Source organism: Ailuropoda melanoleuca, chromosome 2, assembly GCF_002007445.2.
Source record: "Ailuropoda melanoleuca isolate Jingjing chromosome 2, ASM200744v2, whole genome shotgun sequence".
In the NCBI taxonomy this organism is placed as follows: Eukaryota; Metazoa; Chordata; class Mammalia; order Carnivora; family Ursidae; genus Ailuropoda; species Ailuropoda melanoleuca.
This window is the reverse complement of record NC_048219.1, coordinates 139,737,194-139,752,488: the sequence shown is the minus strand read 5'-3', so window position 1 is coordinate 139,752,488 and position 15,295 is coordinate 139,737,194. Positions and strand designations below refer to the sequence as shown.

The 15,295-nt window shown below is 34.6% G+C and overlaps 1 protein-coding gene across 2 annotated transcripts in view; it reads left to right on the top strand.

The window, feature by feature from the left end:
* Nucleotides 1-15,295, top strand: part of TLK1 (tousled like kinase 1) — a 137,796-nt gene that overhangs the window by 67,981 nt on the left and 54,520 nt on the right. For both annotated transcript variants that reach the window (XM_002923909.4, XM_034654726.1), the window contains 3 exons: nt 9,416-9,491; nt 12,738-12,784; nt 14,729-14,824. In XM_002923909.4, coding sequence (XP_002923955.2) covers nt 9,416-9,491; nt 12,738-12,784; nt 14,729-14,824 — 219 coding nt within the window. The remainder of the gene's footprint in view (nt 1-9,415; nt 9,492-12,737; nt 12,785-14,728; nt 14,825-15,295) is intronic.

Sequence of the window (15,295 nt, the reverse complement as noted above, 5' to 3'; positions counted from 1 at the left end):
GTCTTGGTTGAATATATATGTCCTTAGTCTCCTAGAAGGAAAAGTGAACTGGAAATCAAATGTGGGTCTGATACTGGCTCTTTGCCTCTCTTTCCATAAAGGTGGAGGAATATGTGTGTCAGAGTAAACTGGGAAGCTTTTTCAAAGTAAAAAGAACTTCCTGCTTGGAAGTTCTGATATACTCTGTGTAGATAATCTTTCGCTTTCTTATAAATCATGAAATCTTGAAATAATGTTTTGTAGCCCATAGCCAGCAAATAATAGCTGTTGAATGTTTCCCTTTATACAAGTGCATATTAGTGTCAGTTATTGGTTGTTTTTAGAACAAGAATGTTCTAAGCTGATTGATGAAAATAAGATTGGAAGAGAAAAATGCCAAGTCATTCTAAGATACTTTAAAAGTGGAACCTGGTATAGTGCTTGACCATGTTGTATGCTCAGTAAATATCTGTTGAATGAATAAATCTAACATCACTTTAGTTGTAGCATACTATACAGGTAGTTTTGTGTCAACAACCACAAAGGATTCTTGCATATTCATCAAAGCAAGGTTCCTTAACCTTACCCTTACTGACATTTGGGGTTAGATAATTCTTGAGGTGGGGCGGGGTTGTCTTGTGAGTGTCGTATGTTTAGCAGCATCTCTGCCTAACACATTAGGTATTTGTAGCACGCTCTCTCTCTCTCCGCTCCCAACTGCCCCTCCCTCACTTGTGACAACCAAAAGTATCTCCAGGTATTGCCAAATATCCTCTGGTTGAGAACCACCCCATTAACGAAGGAGAGAGAATAGTTTGAACATGTTGCCTATGGAGCTAGATTACAGCTCTTTTAAGTTTCGCAACTCCTAAGTATGGAAACAGAAGCCTAGAGAGGTTAATTAATTTGCGTATGGATAGTAAGTTAACAGTCAAAATTCTAATTCCAAAGTATCTGTTTTCTTTCAAAGTGATGCTCTCAACTACTGTGTCTACACTCTGCTCTCTCTGTATAACTACGATAATGTGTAACTCATTAGTTAAATGATCCTAGCTAGTCTTTTGAAAAACAAATGGTATTCTTTTTTGGAAAATTTATATTTAAGATGATTTATAGTAACATCAAATTTGCCAATCCCAAGATATGCCTGGACTAACAGCATTTCACAAATATTTTATCTGATAAATGCTTTTAGTCTGAATTTTAAGGGCAGTCAGCACAAGCTGATATTACTGAGAAATTTGGCTTCAGTCTGTTATACTATAGTAGAGTTTTAAAAATATTAGATGTATTTTTATGTCAGCAGAACATAGTATTATGATTAATTCTCATTTTCTAAAATAACTGAGTAACCATGACAACTCATTGGACTTCTTATATCCTAATGAGTTTTCTGCTGTATGCCACAATTTAGGTCTTTAATTTTTAATAGAAGATTATATTAAGAATTTCTTTCTTGGGGCGCCTGGGTGGCGGAGCGGTTAAGCGTCTACCTTCGGCTCAGGGCGTGATCCCGGCGTTATGGGATCGAGCCCCACGTCAGGCTCCTCTGCTATGAGCCTGCTTCTTCCTCTCCCACTCCCCCTGCTTGTGTTCCCTCTCTCGCTGGCTGTCTCTATCTCTGTCTTATAAATAAATAAAAAATCTTTAAAAAAAAAAAAAAAGAATTTCTTTCTTTTTTTTTTTTAAGATTTATTTATTTGAGAGACGGAGAGAGTGCCCAAGTGCTTGTGTGTGGGTGGGGGGAGGGGCAAAGGGAGAGACTCTGCCACAGCCTCCTGCTGAGCTCGGAGCCCAGCATTGGGCTCTTATTTCACAACCCATGAGATCATGACCTGAACTGAAATCAGGAGTTGGATTCTTAACTGACTGAGCCACCTAGGTGCCCCAAGAATAATTTCTTAATTTTAGACAATTTCCAATGTGGAATATGCAGGACTTCTTATTGTATATATAGATTGCCTATTGCTAATACACTGGCATCACTTTTGGGCTCTTCTTTTTTTTTTAATGAGATTTATTTATTTATTTGAGAGGGAAGAGAGAGTCTTAAGCAGACTCTGAGCTGAGCACGGAGCCTGACATGGGGCTCCATCTCATGACCCTGAGATCACAACCTGCGCCTAAACCAAGAGTTGGACGCTTAACTGACTGCACCACCCAGGCGTCCCTGGAGCTCTTTAAAAGTAAGGATTCCTTTGGTCTCTCTCCAGAGATGGTTAAATTTGGAATGGAGACTTCAGCATGAGCTTTAAATAAAAGCTTTGTAAGTGATTATGATGTATTGTAACATTGAAAATCCGTGCTAATATTTGAATGATAGAACAATTTCTTTTAAAAAACAACTCACTTTTTTTGGGTTATAAATGTATTGCTATAGAGAATAACAATGGGATACCACTTTTTTTTTTCTTTAACGCATCAGGTAGACAGATATTTAAAGATTGGTGGGCATTCTCACAGTGAAAGTATAGATTGATATTGCCTTTGAAAATGTACTCAGGCAATACGTTTAAAATTTTTAGTGTACATATTCTGTGACACAACATTTACACCTAAAAGTGTCTGTCCCAAAGAAATAAATTGTTTTAAGGATCTAGGGATTCATGTTCAAAGAAATGTCTATAGGAATGTTATACAGGAGTATGTTTTTCTCCATCATGAGTGTCACACCGGGAGAAGAGTTGTGAAATCACTGTTCTAAATTTTACTATTGTAAGTACTCTCAAAATGCCAACATTTCCAGAATAAGTTATCTTGAAAATTTGCTTTTTCCTCCCACAGCAGTTGCTTTATATGTCTGTTTTATTCTGATTGTATGATTTGAAAACTTAAAAGATCATATGAATAGTAGAGAAAGTCCAACTTTATTTTTATTTTTGGTTTATACTGTTCAACAAATAAAGCCTTAAAGGGAAAGCCAGAGAAGGGGAAAATGCCAGGAAGTAGTTATGCTTTGTAAATTGTAGGAAAATGGTAAATAAAATTGCATTTCATCAATATTGAAGACTTGGTATGCTCCTTTAAACATACATGAATGCAAATTAAAATGGGTCCAGATGATAGGAGCTTGAGAAGTCAGGCTGTGAGGATGTCAAGTTAAGGTAGCTTTTAAAAATTGAGAGTAAGCTTGCATTAGTATTAACAGTTCTTTTAGGTGCTCATGTGCTTGTGGATATTGTCTGTCTGTGAGGGGAGTAAAAATCCTTCAGCCTTTTAAAAATGATGTGAGCTGGTACAGTAAGACAGCATACATTTTTGTTGGGTAGTTACCCAAATTTATCTTACTGGCTTTCTACCATCTTTGATAGTACATATTATTAAATAATAAAGGCAGTACAGCAGAAAATAGGCTACACTCAGAATTGCTGATGTGTTGATTGGATTTACTTCAAACAGCAAGGAAGTGCTCTTATTTCATGATAGGATCCCAAAATGTTGCATGCATGAACTTTTTATAGTAAATATTGAAATCAGTAATGTTAACAGAGATCTTCTTTTAGGTGTCAAAGATTCAAGCAAACATTTCCAGATAACAATAGTTCTCCATATTAAAGTTTTGACTCTTGGGCAGAGACAGACTGTGAATTTCAGGTCCTGCCAGCTCAAAATCCTTGAATTAGGATGTACATGTTTCATGATAGTTTTATCTAAATGTAAATTGAATGCAAAGCTGCAAGGAAATTTTTACAATAGAATTTTAGTTTTCTTACAGTGCATTATTCTAACCAAATTTTTATAGCAAAAGGGTGGGAGAAACAGTATCTTGTACATTTGATATTCTTGAATAGAACATCTATTTTACATTGACTATTTTTATAAAGCTCCAGATTTTCCTTTCTAGTTCAGTGCTGTTTTGATATGTGCCATTAAAGTAACAGATTTCTCCAGCATTTTCCTTTCTTACATATAGTTCAACAAATTTTGCCTAGAAATATGGAATAAAATTGAACATTGGCATTACCAGCTTCAGGCAAAAAAAATGTGTCATGCCATTTGTTCAAAGTACAGTGACCTTAAATTTGATACCTGAGTAACTATGAATCATGGGAATAGCCAGTGAGTTGTATTTTTGAAACTAGTCTGTAGCTAAATGAATCAGTTGGAAAAAATACATTCTGACAAGACGAAGATTAAATATTTTTTATGGATATTATTTAATAATAGAGTAACTTTTCTTTCTGTTTTTTTTTTTTTAAAGATTTTATTTATCTATTTGAGAGAGAGAGAGAGCGTGAGAGCGCGCTTGCAAGCCTTGGGGGGAGGGGCAGAGGAGGAGAGAGAAGCAGGTTCCCTGTTGAGCAAGGCGACCAACGCGAGGCTTAGTCCCAGGACCCTGGAATCATAAATTCGCTGAAGGCATATGCTTAACCAACTGAGCCACCCAGGCACCCCACTTTTCTTTCTATTTTAAAGTATTTTCTCATTTATTGGGAAAAGATTAAATATATCTGTGTCTATTAACTGTAGTAATTTTGTAGAGATGATGATCTCTGACTTTTCTTTTTGTTGTCCAGTCAGAGCTGATGAATTCTACTTAGGTAGAGGTAAAGAATAACTTTTAATGTCCATTCCCTCCTCTTTTGTGATGGTATCTCTCCACATACTGTTAAAATTTCCTATAATACATATATGCCAATAATTTTAAATATCTCTTTGGAGGCTGATAGAGGTGGGTGTCTGGTATCATGGCACAATCCATATTGATTTCTCTCTCTCCTTCTGTGACAGTGTTAAGAGTGTAGTTTTTTTTATATTTTGTCTTATTTGCATTGAAGAAACACATTTATTTTTACTTTAAAAATAAGGAGCCAGATAAAACAAGATCCCATATTAGATTTGAAAACCTCGTTTAACAATCACTGGCTTAAATTCTAAATAAGATAGAAGCATTAGTTTAACTATATCACTATCACCTCTTGAGTCCTTTAGATTTGTCTTTGTTTTTTGAACATACTTTTCAACTGCTAGAAAATACCATGTAAATTCTCACTACTATCTTAGAACATTTATTTTATTTTTTATTTTTTTTATTTTTTAAAAGATTTTATTTATTTGACAGAGATAGAGACAGCCAGCGAGAGAGGGAACACAAGCAGGGGGAGTGGGAGAGGAAGAAGCAGGCTCATAGCAGAGGAGCTTGATGTGGGGCTCGATCCCACAACGCCGGGATCACGCCCTGAGCTGAAGGCAGACGCTCAACCTCTGTGCCACCCAGGCGCCCCATAGAACATTTAAATGCCAAGAGTAATCATTGAGATTTTGGTATGATTACAAATTAGCATTTATAAAGTTAAATTGATTTGAATAGCACCACTCTCTCCTTTAATCATTTTCTCCTAACCACTGTTCCATTGTATGACATAATTCTTTGACTTTTTATAATTGCGGTATTCTTTCCACCTTTACTTTAAAAGCCAAATCAGGGGCACCTGGATGGTGCATTTGGTTGAGTGTCTGACTCTTGGTCTCAGCTCAGGTCATGATCACAGTCATGAGATGGAGCCCCGCGTTAGTCTCCATGCTCAACGTGGTGTCTGCTTGAGATTCTCTCTCCCCCTCTGGCCCTCCCCCAACTTGTGCTCTCTCTCTCAAATGAATAAATCTTTAAAAGTAAATAAAGCTATATTATATTATTTTGCTTTCCATATTTATTTTGCCTTCATTTTCTGGTCAACTGTAATGCAATAGTTGAGGGAAAAAAACAGAGAAGAAAAGAAAGAAATTACCGCATCAGCAAGAGTAATAAACTTGAAACATTCTGTCAAATACGCGATACGTGCAAATTTTACACCTTGTGCAAATGCAAAGCTGGCCTGGTTGATGACCCTTGGATTCTCTAGGAAATCACTGGTCAAGATCAGTGGTTTTTCAAATCTCCTTTAAGCCATAGAACTCTTTCTTCAAAGTAAGTCTAATATGGAACCTCAGTGTGTTAAAATGAGGCATGCTGTGTTTTGCAAGCACGGAGGTGGTGGTAGGATGAGGATGTGTCTTTGATAGGCCTAGAGTCTTAGCTCAGCCGCCTGCTCCTTCCTTCCCTTTTCCTCTTCTTTAATGTCTTTTGAGGCACAACCTCCTTTCCTAAGGTATCTCTGGAGTACAGTTTAAAGTTGCAGATAGCAGCATTCTGAATTTTTCTTCACTGATGAGCCATTTTAGAGATTAAATATTTGGTATATTTCTGCATATCCTAAATCCCCAAGGTTCTAAATTCCCAAAGCCATGTAGAAATGAGTGACTCAGGAGAATTGTTAGCAGTAACCTTCACTGAGAATTTTTGTTTGTTTAATATAGGTATTGTTCAGATTTAAATTTAAAACCAAAAAAAACTAATGCACATTTTCCTGAGGTTAGTGATATAATATTTAGGGCCTAGACTGCTGGTTCTGTGGCTTATAGTTGAGGAGAGTTGGATGGGACCTTAAAGAGGAAACATCGCTTATTTTGCAAGTCCTACAAGTTATTTATAAGCTGTTAGGGAAGAAACTGCTAATCATTTAACGGGTGGCACATGATTGAAATTTTGAAATAGGAAAGTACACAGATACTTGGAATAATAAGATAGCCATTCAGATAAGAAAATTTATTGGGTGCTTGCTGACATTTATAGAGTACATAACTGTTCCAGATGGCGTATTGTGTTTCTGGTGTGTTTCTTGCTTAATCCCCACAATCCTATACCCATATTACCACATTTAGAATTGACGAGAATAGGGTGCCTGGCTGGCTCAGACAGTAGAGCATGTGACTCTTGATCCTTGGGGTCGTGAATTCGAGCTCCATGTTGGGCATAGAGACTATTAAAAAAAAAATGATGGAAAATTGGGGTCTTGGGTTAAATAACATGCTGAGAGTTATGGTAAATATGGACCCAGAGTTTGATTCTTAGTCTCAGTCGGTGCTTCTTCAGAGACCCATGGTACTTGGTTTTTAGGAAATTATGGTTATTTTGGGCTGACAGAACAAGTCTAAAATAACCTGGGGTGAGAGTGAGGAATGAGGTGGTAATACTACGACATGGGTGAAAAAAGATTAGGGTTTATAGAATGGGACAAAATATGGTGTGTTCGTAATAGAAATGTTTACTTTTAGGTGAATTTAGTCATGTCTTGGTTTTCCTTTTTTGTTTTTTATTTTGTTAAACTTTTCAGATATATATCCAGTACAGTGTTTAATGAATGTTACTCCAGATAAGTTTGAGAATTTCTTCATACACTGTAATTTTTCATTCCATTCCCCTTTTGGAGATAGCCACTGAATGTTAGCATTTAGAAGCTTTGTGATCAATACATCTAACTTTGTTTACCCCAGTTGAACCATCCTGCTGTCCTCTGCATTTAAAATGTAGCTTCTCAACCTAACTGATCCAGTGTTCCTTGGAATATATTTTAGAAAAAGATATGGAACCATTTAGATAGAAAATGTTTCCAGTGTAACTTTCAGAATTGTATTATTCTGTGTGATTTGTTTGTTGTTTTTGCTGTTTATTCAAAAGTAACTAGTTAGGATTTAAGATGGAATTCCCATGGGATCCTGCCATGCTTAAAAATTAGTTCAACATTAAACTGTTGTGAAAAACCATATTTTCTTGATCTTAAATTACATTTTTTTAAAACATAGATTAAGGAAGTATGTGAAAAAATGTTTGGGAATCTCTTTTGTTTTAAGATAGATTTTAGGGTTCTTTATAAAAATGTTAGGTTAGAATTTTTAATTTGGTGTTGTTTTTATTTTGAGGAAAAGAGAAGATTGGTTATTATTTGAGTCTGATAACTAATGAGCTATTTACCCTAAATTGCTAGTACATCAGTGTACCTTCTGAGTAGATCGCCCGTTAGGGTGGATTTCTTTAAGATCTCTGCTTTGTGTTATGACAACATTTGGCAGTTTATTGGATATAATTTTATTTATAAATGATAAAATTTTGAAATGTGTAGTTGATGCATTCAATTCTTCATATAGGGCACGTAGCATGTCATATAGAGATAAAAAGAGCATTTAGGACTTGGAAATACAGTTTAAATCCTGGTTACCTTGAGTAAATTATTTAATATTATTGTATTAAGTGATAAATCTATGCTAGGCATGAGGAAATGGGAGGGTGAGATGTGAGATGATAGAACTCCTGTTGTTAAAGAATACAGACACTAGAACATTCACTTCATCTTCTCTGATCTGAATCTGTTACCATGTTGACAAACTGGGGTGAGAGAACTTAAAATCCCCATGATCATACTGAAGGGGAATCATACATAGATGCTCAGCACAAGTTAGGTTATGTGCCGTCACTGATACTGTTTAATAATAGACTACTCAGAGACGACAAAATATGGATTATTTCTCTTTCTTGTTTGGGGACTGCATTGCCTTTAGAGATTTATTTTAAGTTGCCTTGATGTTTCATTCATTCAAACATTCTCTGTTCTGCCACCAGACATACTTGCCAAGCTTTTAGAATTTGAGAGCCTTGTGCCATTGTATTGTGCTTTTTGCTCTTAGTTTTAATTTTTAACCAAGCACAACAGTTTGTCAGACTCCACAAAAATTACTTGTTATTTTAGCCTGATGAAAATGGTTATTTGAGAACAAGCAGTCATCTAGGGTTGGGGATCTGCAGACTTCTTCCGTAAAGGGCCAGATGTTTTAGGTTGTGTGGTCCATATAGTCTCTCTGGGAACTAACTCTTCAGTGATAATGTGAAAGCAGTCATATCAGTACATAAATGAATGAGTGTGGCTGTGTTCCAATAAAACTTTATTTATGCACACTGAAATTTGAATTTCTTAAAATTTTCATATCACAGTATTTTTTAATTATTACATTTTTCAGTTATTTAAAAATGTAAAAGTCATGCCTAGATAATGGGCTTTACAAAAACAGGTGGCTAGCGAGATTTGGCCATTGGGCTATAGTTTGCTGCCCCCTGATTTAGAGCATAATCTATGAATTTGCTGTAATTGTTTTAGATAATAATTGTAGGGATTGTATATATATTGGGGTTTGAGTTCTCCATTTATTTTTCACCCAAGTTTACTTTTGTAGACTAAATATGTGTGAATAATAGAAAACTAATAGGAAAAACAGGTTTTTTCTTTACTTGTTTTTATTGTTTTTTTGCCCATCCAGTTAAGAATTTGAAGGGTGCTTTATAAGGCTGCTTACTCTCAGATTTTTCATCCATCTCAGGTCAAATTCTATAAATGTGAATTTCAAGTAATGTGTACAAGGACTTCTATACTTTGAATATTTAAAATTTACATAGTAGGAAATTCTATCTTTTAAATTGTATATAGGTAACTATACATTTATATCGCATGAGCACTATTGAACAAAATAGTTTTTGTTTTGAAAATAAAAATAATTTTTATACTGACTGTAATAATTGTGTATGTAAAAACTGTAACTTTAAATTCTGTTAACTTGCTTTCTGTAGACACCAGAGAAGAAACAATCGGAATCATCCAGAGGAAGAAAGAGAAAAGCAGAAAACCAGAATGAAAGTAGTCAGGGTAAGTGAAACAAACTCTTTCAGAGCCAAATAAGTATTTATAATTAATCTGATTTTTAATCAATTAATAACTTAACTGTAAAAATAATATTGTGTTTTTATCATTTCTATAGCTGTTATAAATTTATGCGTTAATAATAGTTTATAAATGTACTTTCCATAAGAAATAATAATAATATGAAATTGAAATCTTTTGTACCACAGGTAGTGTATGGTTACTGTTTGTAGGCTTTTTGACATTTCCTTTATTTATTTATTTGTTTGTTTATTTACTTACTTACCTGAGAATTAGAAAGGCAAATATCCTGTCCAAACCTGGCAAATATTACCTTATCACCTTTCATTTTTCTTTATCTGAATTACAGTTTTGAAATGGCTTCTTTTCTTTGAATAAGAACTTTAGATGTCACTTTAAAGTGCAAGTACCAAAACCTTGCTTATTTCTTTTATTTAAAAAAGAAAAAATGTATAAAAATGATTGAGATGCTTATTAAAGCATCATCTTTTTCTTTCCATACCTGTTCTTCATTCTTTCTTGCATACCTACCCTTTGTGATATAGGTTAAGAAGATGATTTTCAAGTCATCTCCAAAACTCTTACAATGGACAACAAAATAGTGTATTGTCATTTAATTTTTGCCCGCTCAAAATTAAATACAATAAATTGGTTCTTAAGTCATATATAATGACTTTATACAGATGATTATGTGTTTTAGAGCCACTCTTTAGCTTTAAGGACTAGGGCCAGGAACCCATGGCTTATTAGTACTTACATGTGGCACTGGCATCAAGGAATATATTTGCAGCAACTATCTGTGTGGAAGGAAGAAGTTAAGTCACTCTAGCATCTTTCTGTAGATGTGCGGTACTTTGTATCTCAGTCCGCTCAGATCTCAATTTTGGTGCACTGGGTTGTGGTTAGTGGACTTGGAGCTTTATTTAGTGTAAAGCTACATTAGTTATGATAGTTTCAACTTTAGATTTAAAAACTCACTTAAAAGCAGGTCCCAAATTAGGGTGGGACTTCTGGGTTGGTTGGTTCAACCTATGTTTTTAAGAATCCATGTTTATTTCTTTGTGGTCTGCTATCCACAAGAATTACCTGATTTTCTTATGTTTTTAGAATGGTTGCTAATTTTGACTGGATTTACTTGTTTGAGCTTTCACACTTGTATTTGCTATAGAGAGGGGTTGGCATTCTGTGTTTTTCCCCCCCTTTCTTTGAAGGTTAGCTTCTTCAAGTCCAGAGCAAACCTCTCCTGTAATCTTGTCAGCCAGAATTGAGTCATGAGTCCGTTCATTCTGTACCCAGTTATGTCCAACAGATGTACTATTACCCTTAGAAAAACCAGGTCCATCTCTGAAATCGAAAGTGGGTAAAAGTTCCTTTTAGAAATGTAGGCTTTGTGGAGAAGGGATCATTGAAACCTGAACAAAATTGGATTTCTGGTCAGGAGGGGAGGGGAATGAGGATGGAGGCCAAATAGGAGTTAGCTTTCTCTGATACTACATGTGCTGTGTAGGGGGAGGGAATGTTAACAGAGCCAAGTTTGGGTTCAGTTAGGGAAAAAGAACTAGGGACATAGCTTCTGGATGGGCAACCAAAACCATCTCTATCTTCATTAAAGAATAGCATCTTCTTCAGAATCTGCAGGAGAGTTGTTATTGGTGGAAGGAAAATTCCTTGGATTTATAGGCATACCTTAGAAATATTGCAGGTTTAGTTCCAGACCCATCACAATAAAGGAGGTATTGTGGTAAAAGAGTCAAATGAATTTTTTAGTTTTCTAGTGTATATAAAAGTATGTTTATACTGTAGTCTATTGTGTGCCAATGGCATTATGTCTAAATAACATCATACATAGCTTAATTTTAAAAATATTACTTAAAAATGCTGTCATCTGAGCTTTTAGTGAGTTTTGTGATCACTGATAACAAATTGGCATAACAAATAGTATAGTAATGAAAAGGTTTGAAATATTGTGAGAATTACTAAAATGTGACACAGAGACATGAAATGAACAAATGCTATCTATTGGAAAAATGGTGCCTATAGACTTGCTCAATGCAAGGTTTCCACAAACCTTCCATTTGTGTTTAAAACAAAACAAAACAAAAAAACCACAGTATCAGTGAAATTCAATGAAACAAGGTATGCCTGTAAAACCTTTACAGTCATTTCTGACCTCTAAGTAAATCTGTACAAAACTGTTCATACTTTCTTGGTACCATTTATAGTCCTGAGTACTTGCTTGATTTTTCTTGTTCCACAAAAGAATTTAAGGTTGTTGAACTTTTAAATGTAACCTTCGTTCATCTCAGTAATGCCTGGCATATAGTAACCACTCAAATATTTGTCAAATAAAATAAATGAATAAATGAATATAAGTCGGTATTGAATTGATAAATGTGTATGTTTGTATCATCCAAAGCTTTTGACTTCATGGTATTGTCAGTTTTTCTTTGTATTGAAGAAATCATGTATTTTATATAGTTCCATTGAAGGGTGGGTGCCTCTCATCCAAAAAAGTATCTCTAACACTGTATTTCTTAGCACCTTCTTAATATTTATAAAAGTGATGAAGAGTTCATTTTGGAGCAAAACTTTTAATTAAAGAACTGTGATATGTAATGATTTGGACCACTTTATCAATATGGTTATACGAGCAATATTTAAAATCTAGTCTATTAAAAAACATCTTATTAATTTGGGAATACTTTTTAGAAAATCAAAACATTTAACAAAATAACATTAATGTTAAAGCATGTTATTGTCAGTTTGTATGGTTTTGTGTTAATCAAAGCTTTTTTATTATTTACGGGTATGAATTGGTGTGTCAGTTACGCAGTTGCCACTTCTGTTTTTTTATTCATTGATTAGCTTTTATGAAAATAGTAGCCATTAAGCAATATGAATAATGTAGTTTTAAAAACAAGATCCTTTAATGTCATTTATTTATTTGATTCTCCAGTCACTGGAATTTTAAAAATTGACATGTTTCTTTTGAAATGTCATTTGATTTTTGGATTTCTGAAATTGGAATCTTACCCTTTGAGGGCTCTTAATATAATTTTTTCAATGTCCCTCACTAACCAGCTAAAATATCATGTTCTTTTTTATTAAACAGGTGATTTTTGTGTGTATTAGGGAAATTAAGTTTGACACTTTTTTTTTTCTGATACAGTATATGATAAATAGTCATGACTAACTTTAAATCTGTAAAAATTTTTTACTTTTATATTTTAGGAAAAAGTATTGGGGGACGTGGCCACAAAATCAGTGACTATTTTGAAGTAAGTTTATTAACAAATATCTCCAGTTCTTAATATAATTTTACTATGGGCTGAAATAATTTCTTTGAAGCACAAGGTCAACTTTTGTTTATCTACTTGATTAGAGCAGTAATGTCCTGTCTTCCTAGGAGCTTTAAAATTTTTTACATTGGAGCTAAAAAATTTTACATTGGAATGGAGCCTCATAATTTTCAGAGTGCTTTTTCATATAGTTGCTTATGACAACCCAGGAGATAGGTACAGTAGGCATTGGTGTTTCTATATTACAGATGAAGAAACTGAGGACCAGAGATGTTAAGTTGCTTATTTAAAGTCAAATTCTAAATGGGAGAGCAAAGAGGAGCACCTGGGTGGTGCAGCTGGTTGAGCGTCCGACTCTTGGTTTCGGCTCAGGTGGTGATCTCAGGGTCATGAATTCCTGCCCCATGTAGGGCTCTGCGCTCAGCATGGAGTCAACTTAAGATTCTCTCCTCCCTCTTTCCCTCTCCTCTGTGCTCGTGTGTGCGAGTGTGCGCCCTCTTTCTTGCTCTCAAATAAATAAATCTTAAAAAAAAAACCACATAAATAGAAGAACAAAAAGGGCAGTTAAAGTCTAATAGCCTCTAGTTTAGAACTGTTTTGTACTGTCATTGCAGCCTTTATGATAGCACCGCAGCAACATTTGAGCCCAGTAGATGGAAATTAAATAATGATACAAGTGTGAATCTAAGAGCCCCTAAAAATAATAAATAGTGGTAAATTTAGATTCTTACCCAGTTTAGAATATTTTGTTACTTCTACACAGAAATACTTTTGGCTACCACTTTTACATTACAGAATGTTAATATGATTGTTAAAACAACAAACAGTATCTACTCAGTTGAAAAATATTTATATTTACTTGAGTGTGAGAGCAGAATTTGCCAATCGGGAAGGGCTGCATTAAAAAAAATTTTTTTTAGCATCCATTGTTTTTCTTAATTGGGTTTACAGAATCTACGGTAAAGCTGTCGCAGACCATGGTCTAGTGTTGTTGACCTAGCACTCTTTAGTTAAGGTCAGTCCCTCAGTGTTAATATCAATTAACAAGCTTTGCCAAAGGTTGTATCAATTCAAATAAATAAATCTTGGGTCTCTTGGGTGCTCCTCAAGTGCCACGAGTTCTGCTAGGCACTGTAGATTTAAAAAAAAAAAAATTAGACGAAGTCCCTAGGTTACAGGAAGATACACTAGGAGGTCCCCATCTCTTGTCTTCTCATAATACCATGACAGGAAGCCAGTAGGTGAATTGTTTTGTCCTTCTATTGTTGGTAGAGAAACATGAGAAATTTGAAAGGTAGCTGTGGAATACAGTAGGTGGCTTCTCTTCATATGCACCTAGGTCATGCGCTGTAATGCATGTTGTGCATGAATGAAAGGATTGATTTTTATAAGATTTTGTGCTGTTAAAGGGAAGGGACTTGATCTATGAAAATTTTTTATATAGTACTACAAACATCTGGATTTTTAACATCTTGAGAATGATGATTCTGTTTTAAGATGGTTTATTACATTCACTAACATCTACTTGTAAATATGTTAATTTGGGAGTGTTAGGGATTCTGCCGCTTCAACAAACATTTTTGATGGAACTGTATTAAAATGTGAAGGAAAAATAGTATATGTTCATTGTTTGGGGGAAATTTATTTATCTTGAGTCAGTAACAGCTTATAGTCAGAATGTTCAAGAAATAAAGGTCCTTACCAAACATAGTCTTTTCACGTTCCTGTGATCAGTATTCTCTCTCTAGTCTTTTAGGACTCGGCTGTACCTGACCTTAGTTTTGCTTTTTCTTGACCCATTTAAATCACTACTGAATTTAATTTAAAAGGAGATATATTTAAATTAATTCTTAATGTCATATCAAAAGTAATGTCTAGCTAAACCTATTTTAATAAAGAGTGATGTTTCCTTTTTTTTCTCAGTACCAAGGTGGGAATGGCTCAAGTCCAGTAAGAGGCATACCTCCTGCGATCCGTTCTCCTCAAAATTCACATTCACATTCCACTCCTTCTTCATCTGTAAGTTTTTACATTTGTAGGTGGTCTTCTGTCTGCTGAACATATGTATGTATGTATACTGAGTAACTTTTCATTGAGAACTTCTACGTATATTTATTTGTATTTATCTTTTTAGAAAATCATTCTATGAGGTAAGTTAAATTCTTTTTAATGATCTGATGCTCTTAGAACTTTATTTCTTCAAGTGAGATCCTTAAGTTATAGATTTCCTGAATTAATTATATCCGCGAAGTAATGTTTCTACAAAAGAATGATTTTGAGCCTGTGGGCCTAAAATGATACTCTTGTATCCATATTCAGTTACTGGTGTCTAATTTCGAACTCTCTTAGCAATTAAATTTCTTAACCACTAAAGTATAGCTTAATTCCTTTTTAGGAATCCTTAAGGGAAAGGGAGGCAGCCTTTATCCCTGGATCATTTTAGTTCAAGTGGGAGAAGGATCTTGGGCCTAAAAAATATTTTACAACTTT